The following is a 21,526-nucleotide window of genomic DNA, read 5'->3' as shown; positions in this document are numbered from 1 at the left end:
ATGAAACTAAATGTTTCCCACATATTTCAGTTTGATAAGAAAAAGCAGGTAGGCATCATTCCATTTCTAATCCACTGACAAATGACTTTGCCTTCCCACATCTTTTAGGGAAGAAGGGATGCTGAGACTGGATATACAACGAAAGGTAAGCAACACTATGGGTTTCCTGAAAACCCATGGAAGGGCAAATCTTGTCACAACACTCTAATTAGTGAAGTCTTTCTTCAGAGAGGTTAAAGCTACAAAATTAGAATCATAAATGGCAATATAAATACATGTGGTTTAATTTTATTTTCTCCAATAGTGTTTCCTTGAACTGAAATATTTCTACCTTTTACACAGAGAGTGAATTTCATGAAGACAAAATTTGACTTGACAAAGTGATTTGTGAAAAGTTGTTACAATAAGTAGCCTGGCAAGACAATCTCCTCTTGTGAGAGTTAACTGGAGGAGCCTTCTATCAGGACTTCCACCTTCAGGCCTAGATACAATTACTCCCTTTTTTTCTTCTTTCCTGTTTTAGCAAACTTCTGGCAACATAACAGACAACATTTAGTGATGATGAATATCACAGTTGCTACACAGGCCAGCAGGAACCCAATCACATCTAGAGAGTAGTACTGGAACCAGGAGAGGTCATGGGCAGCAACCCGGAGGTGTTTAGCTCCTTTGTGGCGCATGACAAACTCTATCCAGAAGACAGCTCGGTCCAGAGGCTTCACTGGCCGATCATGGTGAATTCGTGATAATCTCATAGCATTCTCTTTATATCTAAAGGTGAAACATAAAAGTATCAATATTGAAAGTAAGCTAATTTGTCTGAGCATATGAAGTCAAAGAGAGTTTTTCACAAATGCCATATGGACAATTTAAAAATAAATATCATAGACTAACCCTCATATGGTGTATTTTTATTTTGTCACCATATAATGTATGGTTTTAATTGGAATGTTCTGATGTATAAATATTTCAAAAGTGATCATGAAATTTCAGGAAAGTGAGTAAAATCCTTTCCATCAGAGGAAATAGTTATGAACCAATCTGAGTCCAATAAGTGCAAGAGAAGGCATACAATTTGTGAAAGATTACCTTGAAGCTTTTAACGAGGAATCGTATCATGGTGGTGCAGTGCCTCCTAACCATTCTCTCTGTTTCTCCTCTTTGTTTCTATCCTCTACTGTCTCTTTTCCACTAGGTAGCCAGAATGGTATTATTAAAATATATACAAACAATTATGAAGCTATCCTGCTCAAAATTTTCATTTGACTTCTCATCACAAGTAGAATAAAATCCAAGTCTGTTCTTGTACTAGAGGATTCTGATGGGTTAGACCCTGGCCATATTTTCTGATATCATTTTCCCTTGCTCATTCTGTCTATGCATATTTGTCTTCTTTATTTTTATTGATTTTTTAGTTGTATATAACATTAGGATTCCTTTTAACATAATCACAAAAGCATGGAATATAATTTACTCTAATTCAGCCCCCAGTACTCTCCACTCCCCATTTCCTACCCTTGCTTCACTCTCTCTACTCTACTGATCTTTCTGCAATTTATTTATAGTTGTTTTTAAGTTTTTTGTATATACTTGGTATTGGGATTCACTGTGATGTAATCATGTATGTACATATAAAAAGTTGGTCAGATTCATTCCACTCTTTTCCTTTTCTGTCCCTCCCACCTCCTCCTCAATCCTCCTTGTTTAATCTATTAATCTTTCCTCTATTTTGATACAATTCTCTCTTCTTTGTTTTTTTTCCCTCCCACTCACCACCCACCCCTGGTTATTTTTGATTAGCTTGCACATATTAGAGAAAACTTTTGACCTTTGACTTTTTGAGACTGGCTTGTTTCACTTGGCATGATAGTCTCTAGTTCCATCTATTTACTGGCAAATGCCATGATTTCATCCTTTATGACTAATACTCCACTGTGTATGTACACCACATTTTCTTTATACATTCATCTGTTGAAGGGCACCTAACTTGATTTCATAGCTTGGCCAGTGTGAACTGAGCTGCTATAAACATCAATGTGGTTGTATCCCTGTAGTATACTGATTTTAAATTTTTGAATATATACTGAGGGGTGGGATAAGTGAATCATATGGTGATTCCATTCCTAAATTTAGTGCTTTAGGCACATGTGCTTTCTTCCTGTTCCCACGTCACCAAACGTGTTCTCCCCTTGGCACACTCATACTTTGAATGTTCTTGGGTCTTTCCTTAGGCATCTTTTCCTGCAACACCACAAGACTTGCTAATAGTCCATGGTTGAGATCTTGACCCTCATGTCACCCCTCAGAGGTGTTTTTCCTGACCATATTAACATAGCAGCCCTAAGCATTTCTTCTGTTATTATGTGTTGCTTTAAATGTATTTCTTAATAATTTAAAATACATTATATTTTCCATAATAAGCTTCCAAAAGCTTAAGAAAAATACACATATCCTAAGTAATCAGCTGAAAATGTCACAATTAACTTGAAGGGATGGTGAAGTGAGAACACCAACATACCCACTAATTGTATCATGATATAGAATTTGTAGGTTATGTGATCTGCCACTTAGAAGATCCTAAAGAATCCACTAGAAGACTTAGAACTGATAATGAAATACAAATTCAGAAAAGTAACAGGATACAAATCATCACACAAAACTCAATAGCTTTTCTAATACACAAATAGCAAATTCAGCGATAAAGAGATCAGAAAAAACAATTTCTTTAACAATAACTTCAAAGAAAATCACTAGGAATAAACCTAATCCAAGAGGTGAATGTCTTCTGCTATGAAAATTATAGAATATTGAAGAAAGAAGATACTAGAATTGGTTTATGAATCAGCAGAATGAATAGTGTTGAAATGACCATCTGAATGAAACCAATTTACAGATTTGATAAAATCCCTGTCAAAATATCAATGGAATACTTCACAGAACTAAGAATTAGAATCATAAAATTCATATGGAAGTACAAATAGTCAAAGCAATTCTGAGCAAAATGATAAATGCTGGAATTATCACAATATCCAATTTCAAAATAAACTACAGAGCCATAGTAACACAAATAACATAGTATGGGTACAAAAACAGACACGAACCAACATGATACAATAGAGTCCAAAGAAATAAACCCATTCAGCTGTAGCCATCTGATTCTTGAGAAAGGTGCCAAAAATATATGTTGAAGAAAAACTATTCTTTTCTAAAGATGGTGCTGGTAAAACTGAATATCCGCAAGTTGAAGATTGCATATTGATTACTAACTCTGATTCTGTACAAGAATGAACACAAAATGGATCGATAACCTGAGTATGAGGCCTGAAACTTTGAAACTACAGAGAAGCACTTCAAGACATAGGCACAGGCAATGACTTCCTGAATAGGACTCCCATAATTCTGAAAGTTATAGGAAGTATCAACAAATGTGACTGCACCAAATTAAAATGCTTCTGCATAGTGAAGAAAACAATCAGCTCAGTAAGAGGCAGCCTACAGAATAAGATAAAAACTTTGCCCTCTCCTCTTCTGACAGGATTAATATTCAAATTATATAAGGAATTCAAAAGGTTTATATGAAAATATTCTCCAAATAAACCAATCAATAAATGGGCAAATGAATTGAACAGACATGTTATGGTTTGGATACAAGATATCCCCCAATAGCTCATGTGGCATTGCAGGAATGTTCAGAAGTGAAATAATTAAATGATGAGATTTATAAACTCATCAGTGGATTAATCCCTTTGGATGAAATTGAATGTATTACTTGGTGGTAACTGTAGCCAGGGTGTGGTTTGAGGAAGTAGAACATTAGGGGTGTGAATTAGGGGATTATATTTTTATCTCTGGATCCTCATCACTCCCTCTCTCTGATTCCTGGTTGCCATCAGCTGAGTACTTTTCCTCTGCCATGATGTTCTTCTGTGATTTTCTACCTCATCTCAGGCCCAGAGAAACTGTTGACTGACTATAGACTGAACCTCTGCAACCATGATCCAAAATAATATTTTCCTCCTCTAAGTTAAGTTCTTCTTGTCAGGTATTTTGGTCACAGCAACAAAAATCTGACTAATACAATACGTGAAAAAATGATCAACATTTTTAGCCTACAAGAAAGTGCAAATTGAGACTACACTGAGCTTCCATCTCAGCCCAGTCTGAATGACTATCAAAAGGAATCAAAATAACAATAATTGCTGGCAAAGGATGCAGGGTAAAAGGGACATTTCTATACTGTTGGTGGACATTGGAAGTAGTGTTGCTAAAATAGAAATTAGTGTGGAATTTCCTGAAAAAACTAAACAGAGAACTACCTTCTAACGAAGGTATACCACTGCTGGGTATATACTGAAAGGAATTAAACTTATCCTACTGTAGAGATACCTGCATATCTTCATGCCACTCTTCATGAAACGATTCACAAATTATAGAATCAGCCCAGGTTTCCATCAACAGATGAATGGATAAAGAAAATGTGATATCATACACACACACTCACACACACATACACACACACATCAGAGTAATACTGAACCATAAAGGAAATTAAGTCATAAAGGAATTATGTAGGAAAATAGATGGAACTAGAAATTCCAATACTAAGCGAAGTGAGTAAAAAATCAGAAAGACAAATACTGCATGTTTTCAGTCATATGTGGAATCTGGTTGGGGGAGTGATATAAAAATAACAGGAAGAGTATTACACAAGAGAAAGGGATCAGCAGAGGAGGAGGAAGAAGAGGAGAAAAATATTTGCAAATCTTATATCTGATGGGACATATTCATAAAATATGGAGAAATGTTTTAATCAATAACTGGAATATAAATAATCTGATTAAAAATGAGCAAAGATCTGAAACTGACATTTCTTTCAAGAAGACAAGTGAATGACCTATAAGGACATAAAACGATGCTGTTTAGCTATAATGGAAATGTAAGTCAAGATCACAGTGAGCTACAATATTATTCACCAGGATGGCTATAATAAAAGAAACAGGCAATAATAAATGCTAACAATGACATGTAAAGATTGGAACTCTCTTGTGTTTCTTGCATGTTGCAAAAAAATTCACAACTACTTTGGAAAATAGTTTGGCAGATCTTAATACATATAAAATTACCCTATGACCCAGTAGTTCTACTACTAGGACTTACTAGAAAAAAAATGAATACATAAGTTCATACAAAAATATATACATTGTTCATAATAATCAAATTGAAAACAACAAAAACTTCCATCAACTGATGAATTGATAACTTTGAATATATCCAACCACAGAATGTTATTCAGCAATAAAAGCAATGAAGTCTGACACATGGCAAAACATAATGAAACTGACAACACTATGCTAGTGAATTAAATCCACTAAAGAAGACAATAATTTGTACCATCTATTTATATGAAATATTTAGAATAGGATGATCTATAGAGACAAAAAGTAAGTGGTGTCTGCCTGGGCTGGGAGGAAATAGGAAATGACTTCAGTGCTTTATCACATTCCTTTTGATGTGATAAAATTTCCAAAAATTATAGTATTTAAGAGTTGCATAACTATGAAAACACACTTTAAATAGATAAATGGTATATGCTGTGTGTTATACATCATCAATTAAATCTGTTAATGATACTGATAAAATAATTTTTGAGTAAAATGATTTATGTTTGCAGAAATTTTAGATATGGATTTAAGACATTTTGTCATATTTCTATAAGTTCATCTTTCTTTCTTGTGTAGATCTTGTCATATTTAAAAATTACATCCTTTTTGCAAATAGTTATATATGCCAAACATTTTGTGTATGTATAGAAATGACATAGTAATCATTTGCCTATGTATCTCAAGATCAATTCAACTTTGAAATACTTATTATATTTGAAGTTGTCTACAACTCTGAAATGATACTGGTTAAACTGGTTGAAAATAAATAAGATTTAACATGGGTTAAATCTTTTAAATTCTTTCCAAGTTACCCTCTTCAAAATGGGCTAAAACTCATATTCATTCTATGAATACTACCCAATGTCAAAGTTGTACTCACGAAGGGTCATTAAAGACCATCCTCAAGGCCTTGAGAAGATCTTCACTTGACAGTGTACTGAGGTCCAATCTAATAGCTGCTCCCTTGGCCTCCATATGAGCAATATTATCAGGTTGATCCGCAAACAAAGGAATGCCCACCATTGGGATCCCATGGTAGATTGCCTCATAGATACCGTTGGTTCCACCATGAGTTATAAAAACTTTTGTTTTTGGATGACCTAGGATTGAGTGAATGTCAGCAAAATTATTAATTAGAATCCTTAGAAATGAAATGAGAAATGTGTATTATAAGACATTAAAGGGAGTCGTGCATTTTAGATAACAGATTATTGTAACCATGACTTGCATTGATTTTTTTTCATCTATCTCAGAGGAAGAAGCACCTAAGTTCACTGGTGTGCCAAGTGAAAACTACACAAAAGAGGAGATTTATGACTTGAGATTTGAAAAATGAAAACAAGATTGACAGGTGGACAAAGTAGGACATTTTTGAGTACAAGAATTAACATGTACTAATGAAAAATAAATTCATGAAGGACATGTTAGAACATTTTCTCATTTAAAACAACTGAAATCACTGTTTGCTATGTAGCATGTCCCAAGCAGCAAGAAGTAAGATGTATGGTAATAAAATCAGAGAAAAGACAGACTATGTTCCATTATGAAGTGTGTTATCGCTTCATAAAGAAGATTGTGCATTCATTTCTATAGAAAATAGTCACTGTTAATAAAGAAAAAAAAATTCCTGGCTGTTATTTTTGAGTGATATTTGAAATATTCCTGCAGGAGGCAAAAGAATAAGTGAAAGTTGTAGAACAAGACAGACAATCCAAGAACTGATTGAAAAATCTTGCAGAGTAATTGTACCAGAAATGGAGATAACTTGGATTGTGCGTATAAAGACTGTGTATAATACAATTGCAGGGATTTTTTTAATTTGCTTTTTCAAACCATCCCTGGGTCTGGAAAATAAATAAAAAGAATTTGAACACTGTGTTTGATTTTGTTAAGTAAAAATATTCAGTAAAATGTTTCCTGTTGAACTGTAAGTATCCAGATTGACTGAACTTGTGTTTTCAGGACTTATCTCAGAGTCTTACCAAGAAGGTCATTCTGGGGGATCCATTCGTATAGCCGAGTGTTGGGTCCTAATTTATCTGGCTTCTTGCCTTGAAATCTCCATATGACCTGTTTGGTAAAGAAAGTACCTTATTCTATGATTTAAAGTTTAAAGTTATACCATGTTTGAAATCTAAAAATTTAAGAGATCATCTAGTTCAACATTTATCACAAAAGGAAATGAGTATAAACGATTTGAAGTAATGAGAATTCCTAAAATCTAAAGTAAAAGTACATATTTATTTTGTTTTATGTATTTTATCCTAACTTTCATTTTCCAAATTTACTATCATCGTGTTTATCTCTTTTGAGTGACATAGACTGGATAGCAAGTACATAAATTCATTAGTTCTTTAAGGTACTTATTTCAGTTTGCCATATTTTTTATACACAAAAGCAAACCAATGCAGTCAGCTACTTGAGAGAAATAAATGAAGTCTAACTAGGAAATACGTGTAACTTGTTTTAGATTGCAATTTGTTAAGCACTACCTACAAGAAACGTTTCACGGGCACTTGTGGACCTTAACCAACACTTCTATCAATATTGGTAGATTTGGAAATTCTTTAAGTTTTAAAATGAAGAGTCTGTTGGCAACTTGTAAATAATTACATGGACGTTGAAATAAAGTACACAATTGTGATGTTGCTGGATTTTTAAAAAATTGTATGTTATCATTTAATGATGCACTACAAAGTCTTTGTGGTAGTCTCCTATAGATCCAAAATATTTTTATGCCTAGGACCAAGATGAGGAGCTGACTTTGGAAATTAAAAGCATTCTTCATGAACTGGAGTATACTTTTTAATTGTTTAACTTCTATATGAAATGTAAGTAAAATGTAACGTTAAGTCTGCAGGAAAAAAAGGTACTTGGGTGATTAGGAGAAACCTGTATCAGATAAGAAACTACAAACCTTTATCAGATAGGAAGCACAAGGACCACAAGAGTATTCTACATGTTGGAAAATGTGGTGTTAAAGCACTTTATGGAGCTAGAAGCTTCTGAATTTCAGCCCATGCCAGGCTTGCTTATGCTTGACTCTTCCTGATATTTTCTTCTTTCTACTTAGAAAGTGTTAATCTGATGTTTTAGAAGCACTGTCCTTTGGAACACATTTTATAATGCACACAGTCCACTTGAAGGGCAGGACTATTCTCTACCCTTTCTCTAATATTTTCCTTCTTCAGACAGTGTCAGGATCCTGTGCACTAGTGCAAACCAGTTTTTCTTTTTCTGCAAATACACATGACTCAATAGGAATTTGGACTCAGGGTTTCAGTCTTGTTCCACTCTGGATAGCCTTTCTCCTCAAAACTCCAGGAACAGTTCATTAAAGAAACTTGTGCTATTTTTTTTAATGGAGATTATTTTGAACTCACAATTTCAGAGGCTCAGTCCATGTTTGGCTGACTCCATTGCTCTGGGCTAGAGATGAGGTGGAATATGATGGCAAGAAGCCTATTCTTAAATTAGGGTCAGCAAGGAACAAGGGATTGTGTGGGATATCTAAAATCATGATAAAATTCAATCTTTTTCAATACCTGCTTAACATTATTTTGGTGGTCCAGTTATGAGTTACTTTTTTATTGCTTTCTGTTAAAATTTGCAGTGTATATAGTACTCTCAGGATCCTGAAAGGAAAAGGAAGAAGAGGCAGGGAAGAATGTGGTATCTGTGTATCTGCCTGTGATAACCTTACAGTTCAAATTTCACAATGTACTGGTTAAATATATTCTTTATGATCATAATATTAATGTTAACATGAATTAAGCATTCTCTACTGTTTTAGAAGTACTATACATATTTTTCTTTAAAATAAGATTTCTGAGATGAGTTAGAGGGATTATGATAGGTTATGTTTAGAAAGGATGTTTCATTAATCAAAAACTTTATAGAGTTTAACAGACTTCTCATACTTGTCCACTAAGAGGGCACTTTATCTTACTTTTTGTGGAATCTGTGCAAGGGCAAATGCAATCTCATTGGCTTTCTCTTCTGGTATGTTACTGACCATCGATCCCAGAGAAAACACCACAATACCATTTTCTCCAGAACTCTGTACAAAGTCTTCCATTTCCTGTAAATAAAAAATTTGCATCATCAAAAAAGAGCAATTGAGAAGGGATTCAACATGGCACATTAGAGGAAGACTGCCTTCCTAGCTGCCCCAAGGATCAAAATATAAGCAGTGGGAGTACTACTTCTTAGTGAGGTGGGTGAAAGAAGAATTTCACTAAATTTCAACACTGGAGAGTCAGCGTGTCTTAGAGACTCAGAAGTTTGGGTTCATTAAACAAAGAAGACTATGTTGGAACCAAACTGTTTGTGGAAGTGGTGGCAGCAGTAGGGATGGTGCTGTCTACCACAGAGGAAGGAAAAACAGAGAAACACATATTTGGAATGAGAAAAACATGAGATCAGAAAAGCAGCCTGAACTGAGCAGATCCAGAGGCTGCACTGTGCACTGGTGATTGAAAAGTGCTGTGTCTTTACTGGCTGGGGAGAGAGGAGGTGGAGACATCTTGAAGTGGCCATGCTGCGGCTGCTGCGGTCAGAACTGAGGGATCAGAGCAAACTGCCACAATGCCTACTGTGTGGCCTAGTGTGTACCTAGATAAATGAGAGTGAAAAAGGCACAGAGATTTTTACCCCAGGGATTCAAGTCAGAAAAGAAAAGGGGGAGCACAACTTGCTTTTCAAAACTTTGATTCTGGTGGCTCGTGTGACCAGCTAAAGTGGATTGAGAATCTGAACAGGCAAGTATGGAAACACGCAGGGATTAACCCTGGGATAGCTGAGCTGGTGGACAGCAGAATGTGTGGAGGTTCAGCTCCCCTCCCAAATGAGAAGAATTCTTGGGAGGTTCCTGAAATTCAGACTCCCTACAGAGAATAGCCAGTCCCTAGGGGTGTGTCCATAAGAGCAGACACCCAACAAAGCCCCTGAGGTCTGATTAGACCTAAGCCTCATCCATCAGAACCCCCTTCATAGAACATTGCGGCAACCCCACCCTGGAAGTTAATAGATCTGATCTCTGCAGGCAAAGCTCCAACTGGCAGTTCTTCCTGATCCATCCTATGTCATACCAGTAAGAAGGGAGGTTGAGACTTATTCCAAACAGTTATAGTATTGGGCCACTCCAACTGGCAGCTCAGAGGGAAACACAAAAAAAACACAAAAAAGAGGTAGGGGATAATAAAACCCAGCCCTTGCTCTTGTTCTCAGTAAAGCTCAAGAAGAAATGGAGAGAAAGACAGTTGGGCATAGTCAGTTATCCATTATCCATTCTTGGTGACTACATGACCACCTCAGTGGAAATGATTACTTCATTTATCATTAAGAATAATTTTACTTTTTCTTATTCTTTCTGTGTGTGTGTGTGTGTGTGTGTGTGTGTTCTTTCAGTACTGACATACACATTTCTTTATTTGTCTTATTCTTAGCATTTTTAATTTTTTAAAAATGTAGTTATTTTACCTTGCCTTGTCTTTTGAGGATTAGGGTTTTTTGATTTGTATATTTTTGTCTTGCTTTGTATTGTTTTTATTCGTTTGTGTCTCTCTCTTTTCTTCTCCTGCTGATAGCTAAATTTTATTCTCTCTCTCTCCCTTTGTTTCTCCTATTTTTCTCCTCCATCCTTATAAATGTCACCTACTACAACTCTTCTGCATTCTCTCTGTTCACTTTTTAAAACTGCAAAGTCTTTTTCTACCTTCCTATCACATTTTATTTCATCTTAATTAACTGTATTTTTATCATCTTTTAGAACTAACTGGTGTGTATAACTGCTGCTCCCACCATTAACACTGTTGTAATTATTACCTCTGTGGATGACAAAGTTGACACCTGTTTCTTGTTTTAATGCCAGATCTAGTTTATACTTGTGCACTTGTTTCTTTTTGTTGTTGTTGTTGGCAATTGCTGACCCAACCATTTCTGTTTTTTTACAGCAATTAACATTGAAGTAGTCATAATAGAATCCAGGTATTTATTTTAATGCTATATATTGTTTGTATCAGTTGTTGCTATTGTTTATTTTCCCCTATTCTCTGAGTAGGTGGAAATCTGACACTATAAGTTCACAGGTTAGAGAAGTTGATTGCTAAACTAAATTCAACAACAATATAGTTCACCTTGCTTCACACTCAAATTAGTGACACTCAATCTCTAACTATACTTTAATACAAAGAATAGAAGAGATAAAAACCCAAATTAATGATAAGTCCTCAAGAAGAAACAGCTGGGGTTGGGTTCATGGCTTCCACCTATGGAAATCCACTGCCACAGCAAAAACAGAGAGAATTAATGTAAAGTTTGTGAACACCACACCTATAGGGATCTCAATTCAGATCACTCTAGGACACTTTGGAAAGTAAAGGTCATATCCTAAAAAGAGTGGTAGAGAAATCCCTCCTAACAGATGCATAAAACCCAACTCAGGACTACAAGAAATATGTAAAAACAAGGTAACATGAAGCCACCTAATGTTCATAATTCACCAACAACTGACCCCAAAGATATTGAAATTTTTAAAAAAATCAGATAATTCAAAAAGTCATTATAAAAATGATCACAGAAAAACAATTGAATGAATTAAGGAAGTCATTACAGAATATAAATGGAAAATTTAATGAAATAAAAATATTGAAAAAGAACTGTAGGGGTCTTAAGCCCCCATGCCCTTCTCGACCAGCGGCAAGGGAAGGGGACACTCCCCAACAAGGTCAGATCAGGATAGGTAGGGCCGACTGATCGCCCGCTCCCAGTCCCTCCAGGCAGAGGACAATCAGACGCATCAGGGAGACCCGTCACAGCAGAAACTCGTTTATTGAGGAAATCCCACAGCTTTTATGTAGGTTGGGCGCTAAGTGGGAACCAATCAGCTTAAAGGTCAGCAAGGCATTGGGGGTTCATGCAGGCGAGAGTCCCATAGGACTATATGGCAAGCACAGCTGATCACGTTAGCGGAACTGTTGTTAACCAATCACTGATGGTGGTCCGGTTTATCGTCATGAACCTTTGAAACCGCCTTTGAGTCTTGATCTTGCTCACTCGCCAGGGAGTAAGGAGTCAGCCTGAGTTAGTTAACGTGTCATTAGTCCCAACAAAGAACAACAAATCTTGGAAATGAGAACCAAAATAAATCAAATTTTCAATGAAAAGTCTCTATAAGACAGTAGACAATGATAAGGGTGGAATCTGAGATATAAAAGAAAAAGTGGCCAGCCTTGAACATTCAGACAGTAGTAGAGTAAATAAAATAAGTAACCATGACCAGAATACACAAAAATGCTGTGACAACATTAAGAAATCAAATTTAAGAATCCTTGGAATTGAGGAGGGTTATGAGAAGTAGACCCAGAGAAACTGATAACCTCTTTAGGGAAATAATAACAGAAATTTTTCCAAACTTTGAAATGAAATGGATATCCAGACACAGGGGTATATATCAGATACAGAACCCCAAATACACAGGATCAGAAAAGAACATTTCCACAGTATGTTGTAATCGAAATGCCTAACACAGAGAACAAGAGAACAAGGATAGAACTTTTAGGGCCTTAAGAGAGAGCTGTCAGGTCACATTTAGAGGCAAGACATCACAATCTCTTCTCATTTCTCAGCACAAACTCTAAAAGGAGATCTTGGAATAATATGTTCCAAGTTCTGAAATAAAATAACTGTCACCCAAGACTGCTATATGCAACAAAATTATCCTTCAAAATCAAGTATGAAATAAAAACCTTCCATGACAAGCACCAACTAAAAGAATACAGAACAACTAAAACAGCACTACAGAACTTACTTAATGAAATATTTCACACAGAAGAAATGAAAAACAAACCCTGGAGTTCACAAATGAACAAATCTGACTTGACGAGTAGCGAAGAAAATGAGAAACAGGACCAAATTAAACATAAATACATCAAACTGACAGGAAATAATAAACATCTCTTTGTAATGACATTGAATATAAATGGTCTCAATTCTCCAATTAAAATATATCATCTGGCAGGATGAATTATAAAACAAGACCCAATGATATGTTGTTTGTAAAAGAGACATATTATAGGTACAAACAGCCACACGCTGAAAGCAAAAGGATAAAAATTGATACGTAATGCAAATGGATCCAGAAAACAAGCAGGGTTAGCTACTCTCATATATAGCAAAGCAGACTTCAAACAAAAATTAATCAGAAGAGTCAAAGATGGTCCCTTCATATAGGTAAAAGGAATAATTCAACAACAACAAAAAAGTAGCAATTATAAATATTTAGGTCACAAACATGGGTGGAACTAGTTACATAAAAGAGACATTACTCAGAATGAAACCTCAGATAGACTTAAGTACAAATTACTGGGTGATTTCAACACAGTTGTCTCATTGTAAGATAGGTCATCCAGACACAAAATCAGTAAAAACTCTTTGGACCTGAAAAATATTGTAAGTCAAATGGACTTACAGAAATCTATAGAATATTTCATTCAATAACATCTGAATACACTTTCTTCTCAGCATCTCATGGAATCTTCTACAAAAAAGACTATATGTAAGGTCACAAAGCAAACTTCCTTAAATACAAAACAATTGGTATAATTCATTATATCCTGTCAGATCATAATAGGATGAAATTGGAAACCAACATGACAAAACCATACAAAAACTATGTAAACATGGAGATTGAACACTCTCTATTGAATGAAAAAATGGATTTCACAGGAAATCAAGGGAGAAATTTTAAAATTCTAGACTCAAATGAGAATAGTAATACAATATATCATAACCTCTGGGACAGTATGAAGAAAGTTCTAAGATGAAAGTTTATAGCTATGAATGCCTGTATAATAAAATCAAAAAAAGATTCCACATATAAAAGCTAATTATTCATTTTAAGGTCCTTGTAAAAGAAGAATAAACCAATTCCAAAACAAGTAGAAGAGCAATTAGGAAAGAGAAAGAAATAAAAGATATAAAAATAGGAAAGGAAGAAGTGAAAATATAGTTTGTAGATGATATGATTCCATTTATAGAAGATTCAAAGAATTTCACCAAAAGACTGCTAGAGCTAATAAACAAATTTGACAGAGTAACTGATTACAAAATCAACATACAAAAATCAATAGTTTTCCAATATACAATGAATCTACTGAGGAAAAGAAAAAAAAACAAAAAGACAGAATGATTCCATTCACTAGAGCCTCAAAAAACATACAAAAAAATCACTAGGAATAAATCTAACCAAAGAGTTGAAAAATCTCTACAATTGAAGAAAGAAATTAAAGAAGACACACAAAAAGATGGAAAGAACTTTCATGCTCATGGAGAGGTAGAATTAATATTGTGAAAATTGCCAACTATCCAAAGCAATATATAGATTCAATGCAATTCACATGAAAATACCAATGACATTGTTCACAGAACTATTAAAAAAAAATCAGTCCTAAGATTCATTTGGAAGAATAAAAAACCTAGAATAACAAAAGCAATTCTAAACCCAAAAAGCAATGCTGGATGCATCACAATATCTGATTTCAAATTATATTACAGAGCTATAGTAACAAAAACTGCATGGTACTGGCATAAAAACAGACACATTGTCTGGTAGTATAGAAGATACAGAGACAAACCCACACAGCTACAGTCATCTGATCCTTGACAAAGGTGCCAAAAACATACATTAGAGAAAAGATTGCCTTTTTAATGAACAATGGAAAACTGTAGAAGAATGAAACTAGACCCTCATCTCTCACCCTGCACAAGAATCAAATTTAAAAATTTCTTCACAGCAAAGGAAACAATTAGAATTGTGAAGATAGAACTTACAGAATGGCAGAAAATCTTTACTAGTTACCATCTGATGAAGAATTAATATCTAGAATATATAAAGAATTCAAAATTTTTTACACCAAAAAAAATCAAACAACTCAATAAATGGGAAAATGAATTAAACAGATGCTTCTCAGAGGCATAAATACAATTATCCAACAAAAGTATGAAAAATGTCCAACATAATTAGAAATTAGGGAAATCAAGACTATACCGAGATTTCATCTCATAACAGTCAGAATAGTAGTCATCATAAAAAGAATAATAAATGCTGAGGAGAATGTGGAGAAACAAGAACACTTTTACACTGTTGGTGTGATTGTCAACTAGTACAACCACTATGGAAATTCTTCAAAAGGCTATGCATGGAACCATCATATGACCCAACAATAACACTTCTTAGTATTTATCCTGAAGAATTAAAGTCATCTTATTACAGTGATACATGAATACCCATGTTTATAGAAGTATAATTCATAATAGCCAAACTATGGAACCAACCTAGGTGTCTGCCAATGTATGACTGAATAAAGAAAATGTGGTATATATTCACAATTGAGTTTTATTCAGTCAGAATAAAATAATGAAATTATGTCATTTGCACAAAAATGGATGGAACTAGAGACTATCATGTTAAATGAAATAAGTCAAACTCAGAAGGTCAAGAGTTATATGTTTTCTCTCATAGTTGAAAGTTAGAGAGGAAAAAGGAAAAAGAAAGATGTGGGTGGATCTCATGAAAATCAAAGGGAGATCAGTTGAGAAAGGGACCAATGGGTGGGAGGTGGGGAGAGAAGGGGAATTTCTGGGAAGTGATACTGACCAAATTGTATTGTTATATTGTGTGCATGTAGAATATGTAACAGCAAATCTCATAATTGTAATGGTGTGGTATGTACCAGAATGAGTTTAAAAATCATTCCTTAATATATGACATTCAAATTTTTGCCAATGTGTATTCTATAAGTAACTGCCATGTACACAGATTACATTCATTTGATTTTTTGTTTGTATAATTTTCATTGATAATACTATGAAGCCCAAAGCTACTTGCATTTTTAATAGTATTGATATATTTGGCTTTTGGGCATTTTGACAAATGTGTTATATCTCCTTAAACAACACAGAAATTGTCTGAGAATCTAATCATTAATGGAAAAGCAAGTAATTTTGGAGAGCATTACTCTATAATAAAGATCGAGAAAACAGAGTTTCTAATATTGACCTGTGCTCAAATCTTATTTATACATTAAATAATGCCTGCTACTATTACTACTTATCATGATCGCACTTCTATCTGTCCTTCTTGTTGCCCTCCTCCTCTTTCTGCTCTCCTTTCCCTGGTTGCTTTCCCCTATTGAGAATGGGGAAAATCTCTCAAGATCAAGGCATAATTGCTTAAAATTTATACTAACTCTGTCTCAGTTTTTAGTCAGAACTTTCACTAACTTTGGTTTTCTGTTTGTACTGTGTGGAACTTACCACAAACAACAAAATAAGTCTATTGAATATGAGGCTTGAGTAAGATTTCAATATATAGGTGCCTTCAAGAAGGAAGGAAAAAGGCACTCTTTAGAGATCACCTAACAGTATAGCAAGTAATGTTTGCTTTCTAAGTATGGTATTCATTTGAAATGTTTTATATTCTGTTCCCTCCTACAAATGTTATCCTATTTTATGACCTTTTTTTTTGTGTGTGTGATTGTAAACTAAAGGCTGTACTCAGAAATAAATGGCAAGAACACTTAGGTCATCATTATGTATGCAGTACATATTTTCTGTGCTCATTCTGTTGGGAAGCTGTGATGTTGAAACCCAAGTTTCCCCAGGGAGTTTTCCTGACGTGTCCTCTAAGATTGGCATATGACAGAAAACTCTCTTAAGCTCAACATCCTTATCATGGTCTAGGATGTAATAGTCTGGGTCCTCAGGTGAGTAATTATTCAAATGCTGGAGTGAAGACAAGTGAAGGCCACACATTTATATCACTGAGAAAGGCGATTCCTTTTAAGCAAGATGGTTGTGAAGAACTTTAACCCTCACAATACAAATTTAGCAATTCTACTTGCTCATTTAATTGCCAAAACTCACATGTCTGCCTGTAAGTGAATATCTGTTCTCTAGGATTTTGCTTGAGAATACAGTGTTGATCTTTCAGAAAACTATTTTCTGTTATATGTGGAATTATATCTACTGTACCTGGCACATATTAGCTAATTAATATTATTGGTAATAGAGCTACTATACCAGACCTGGACTGGTTACATTTTCAAGAGAAGTTCTATGGTAGCTTATTTCAGGCATATTGTGAGTTTCTTTCTCTCAAGTTGAATATAATCCAAATTCATCTACAGGACAGTGTTTAGGGTAGGCTAAATGATTAACCTGGAAAAACACCCATATACTACTATTTTCAAGTATTAATCCTACCTTTTTGGTATAGTTAGGATCTTTAAAAGTAGATAACAAAGTTCGGTTATTTAGAAGGAAAAATTATTTTATAGAAACAAAAGGAAATAATTACAATAGTTAATATTACCATGGATCCTATGTTTGTACCAGGGACATCGTATATCAGTATTACCTATGTTTTCCACATAACACAATGTGAAGTTGGATTATTAATAGATGAATAAGCATAGTCACATGTAAGAACAATCTCATCCATGTTCTACCTCATTTGTTGTCTGAACTCTTGCAACAACTTTCTGAATGTTTCCTCTTTGCATTGTCTTGTCCCTCTGTAATCCAACTTGGTGACTGCACTGTGAGATTTTCCAAATAAGAAACTTTATTCACATCTCTCTTATACTTAACCCTTTCATTGACTACCAAACACACTTAATAGATATTTTTAGAAACCCTACTAATTATCTGACTTTCACTTACGTCTCCAGTATCATCTGCTCTTTGCTCAGCCTGCTTTTGCTAAATGACTCTTGAAGTTCTTGGGAACTGCCCTTACTGTTCTATATGTTTCTTTTTGTGTCTTCCTCTCTCCCTCAACCCCTCTTCGTATCCCGTGCATTCTTCAGAACTCAATTTAGTTATCCAGGATTCTAGGATGCTTTTCATGATCTTTGCTGTCGGTTTCCTTAGCATTGTGTACTTTCCTTATGATAACACACAAAAATTTATTACTTGTTACAGTCTCTCTACCCAGCTAGAATATAAGGTCTGGATGATGCAGAAACTGTCAACTTTATATCTCTGTATATCCAGCACTTACCTCTAGTATATGACAGTCGCTTAATACATATTATTTGAATAAATGATTGATTCTTTCTTATGACTTACATAAAGAGGCTTTAATTTACCTGACTATTCTCAAAGGATGCCAGATGGCCTATTTTCTTCTGTGACAATAATGAAATGCTAATATGTGTGGTGGCATAGAAATGCCTGGTTCTATAATTGGCAGAACCTTCATCTTGCTTCTCATATCTCTGAGTCAAACACTCTGAATTAGTAATGCAGAGTTATTTCTACCACAAGTGTCAATTGAACAAAATAAAATAAACAGGAATGGATTTACCTTAGGGAGGGGTTTGGCAGGTGTACAGTGGAGTCCCCCAACAAAGTCAAAATTTGGTAAGAATGGACGAGGGAATTCTACATCCCAATAAGTTCGAATGAGCCAAAAATCAGCTTTCCCCATTGTCTCATATATTGTAGTGGGTCGCCCTGAATGAAGAAGAGGAAAGAACAGGAAAAAAAAAAACAAGGAAAGAAAAGGAAAGGAAACAAAATGAAGTAATTGTATTTTGAATGCCTCATATAATTTCATTGAAATCAGTTGGATTAGTGTAGGCAAGATGTTTAAAGTGCATGTGTGTGTGGGGGGGTGTTTGCATACTACAATTGATAGGTTATATAGTGTATGCTTTTTCATACTATAATGAATATGTTTTACATATTAATATATATATAAACTAATTGTGTGGGTACTGTCTAATATTCTATCAGTATATTTATGATCACAAAAAATTACTAATCTAAGCCAACATTGAAGTAAACATGCATTTTATTTTATTTTCTCTCTAAAACTGCAAGAGTAACCTAAAGTTTTAGAATCTTTGTGAATTCAGTAACCAATTAGTGCTCCCCTAACTGAAGAGACATCTTTTCTAGGAGTACTCAGTCTAATACTCACAATTTAGCAAACCATTCCCTTGATCCTTGGATTCTACAAGTGAACTATAATGATTCAGTGAGTTGGCTGAATTCCTATGCCACTACTGCATTTGCCTCATATTAAGAGGTTAATAATATTCAGTTGGTAAACTATATATATTCGAAAGTAACATCCAGAAAGTTTTCAAAATTATTAAAACAAAGATTTGTTCTTATGCTTAATTTAGTTCATTTAATGGTAAATGTAGTCCTTAAAAATATATACTAAGATGATGTGATTCTAGTCTACACCAAGGTTTTAGGCCTTAAGACATGATTTGTTTGTTTTTATCAAAGGAATGTGGAAGTATGAGGTAGTTCAATTTATAGCTTTCTGTTTCTGGGATAGAGACACTTTACTTCACTGTGAAGGAATCTTCATGGTAATGCAAATAAATATTTTAATTTCTAAACAAAGTTATACAAAAGTAAACAATTTTCCCCATGGCACATATATATTGTTGTGCTAGTAATACATGTGTATGTTATTAATGTATATCATTAATGTTCATCATTACACAATGTACATCATTGTATCTATTATCATTAAAACTTTAGTAAGATTAATAATGACTGTCCTTAAAGAACAAAAGAATAGTAAAATACATATGTAATTGCTCAGAGAAAGCTTCAATGGTTCAATTTGCAGGTTATTATTTCCTGGAGCATTATGAATGAGTAACTGGCCCTCTAATGTAAGGGCCATTTTTTATTGGTGAGACTACTTGTTCATTTTATGTTTTCATCACATCATTTTACTTAGAGAAAATTTATTGATTTTATGTTCATGCAAGCTCAGCTTCAAAGGCACAGAGAATTTAGGATTTCACAGTAAGAATTAAAGTACCAACTTACCTAGAACTTCACTGTAAAACTGATTCCATTTCTTCACATTAAATGTTTCGAACCAAAAATCAAAATAAAGCATATACATTATGTTTTTAACCCTCTCCATGAATGTCATTTGATCAGTATGTTCTGACATAACAATAGGCACATAGGAAGGAGGGACTATAAGTCCACCACTGTATTTTTCATATGTGTAGCCAAGACTGAAGCGGAGAGTGTATACGAATGGCACTTTAAGTAGCTCAGCCAGCAGTTCACCACAGGGACCAATTGCATCTGCAAGAATGACATCAAATTTTGATTCACGTAGTTTCATCATAACTTTCTTGTTGAAAACTACTTCTTTGCAGAAATGTTCAATTGTATCAGAATATCCCCTAAACACTTTTTGCACTACTGAATGAAATTTCCAAAATGTATCTTTTGGACTCACTTGAATCCACTCCTGGATCCATCCTAAGAAACGTCGTTCCAACTGTTGTTTATTCATAGATGAAGGGTAAACTTCAAAATTAATAGCAGATGTTGTGTTGGGATTAATAAGGATGGAAGCTGATGATGTCAAAACAGTCACCTCATGACCTCTCTGGAGAAGTTCATCCAGGATTGTCTTTATATTGATCCAATGGCTGTATTCTGTGGGCCACACCAGCACTTTCCCGCAGATTCCAGAGTTAAAGTGACACATCAGTTGTATCAGCAGAAGAACTGGAGTCCACTTCATAGACATCTTGGGGCGATGCAATGCTTCTTTTACAGTAGCAACTCTTCCTGTCTTCGGTTTCTCAGGCTTATATATCTCAGGATCAATCAATCAAAAGTTAAAGTATAACTCCTGCACTTCAAAGTACAGGTATAGTGTGAACAGGCTGATCATGTGGATGACAGGGAAACAAGCTAGAGTCCCTTAAGGTTATGAAAGTTTGCTTGATATCTCTTTTACTTTTGTAAGTGCTGTTTTCCAGCTGAGATTTAAAGATCTCAAATACACAGTGCCTGTCTTATGTACTGTGTTTAAGAGTGATAGCCAGCACCGAGGCAATTGAGAGAAACTCCTCTGTGTATCTCTTTTACATTGAGCCAGACATCAAATGATAAAACAACAGACTCAGCATTTCTTAGATGACCTGATTCAAGGGTAATTTTTAAATTTTGGTTATATATACAGATACCATATGATTCACCAATTTAAAGTGTACAATTCAATGTTTCCTAGTACATGCACAGAATTGTGAAACTCATTGGATAGGGATTTAAATACAATTGTTCTTCTGGTTTTATTCCATTTTATACTCCTGTAACAAAATACCTAAGTCAGGGTACATTACAAATAAAAGGCTCATTTTGCTCATGATACTATGGCTTGGAATGGCATCTGATTAGGGCACTTGTTAGGGACTCTGGTTATGTGATAGCATGGCAGAAAAGTAGAATAGGACTTGGGTATGTATGAGCCCAAGAGGTCAAGCTCTTGGGGTGACCCATTTTTATAACCACTATCTCTTGCA

General features: G+C 34.7%; 1 protein-coding gene across 1 annotated transcript; it reads right to left on the bottom strand.

Moving 5' to 3' along the window:
* Positions 1-272: 272 nt before the first annotated feature.
* On the bottom strand, positions 273-20,777 carry LOC124994935 (UDP-glucuronosyltransferase 2B15-like). Its single transcript, XM_047567276.1, has 6 exons — positions 20,025-20,777; positions 18,532-18,680; positions 9,112-9,243; positions 7,145-7,232; positions 6,043-6,262; positions 273-771 (listed from the first exon to the last, which is right to left on the bottom strand). Exons 1-6 carry the CDS (start codon positions 20,746-20,748, stop codon positions 492-494), a joined length of 1,593 nt encoding a protein of 530 aa, XP_047423232.1. The 5' UTR covers positions 20,749-20,777; the 3' UTR covers positions 273-491.
* Positions 20,778-21,526: the final 749 nt, after the last annotated feature.

The sequence above is a fragment of the Sciurus carolinensis genome, chromosome 10 (assembly GCF_902686445.1).
Source record: "Sciurus carolinensis chromosome 10, mSciCar1.2, whole genome shotgun sequence".
NCBI classification, from domain to species: domain Eukaryota; kingdom Metazoa; phylum Chordata; class Mammalia; order Rodentia; family Sciuridae; genus Sciurus; species Sciurus carolinensis.
Note: the sequence above shows the minus strand (reverse complement) of the source record. Positions and strands in the feature narration are given on the sequence as shown.

Excerpts from the sequence above, each read along its gene's own strand:
- LOC124994935 (XM_047567276.1), bottom strand. The coding sequence starts at position 20,748 with ATGTCTATGAAGTGGACTCCAGTTCTTCTGCTGATACAACTGATGTGT. Across the intron at positions 18,681-20,024 it reads GTTTTACAGTGAAGTTCTAG|GGCGACCCACTACAATATAT; the intron begins GTAAGTTGGTAC and ends TTCTTCATTCAG. Across the intron at positions 7,233-9,111 it reads TTGCACAGATTCCACAAAAA|GTCATATGGAGATTTCAAGG; the intron begins GTAAGATAAAGT and ends TTTACCAAACAG.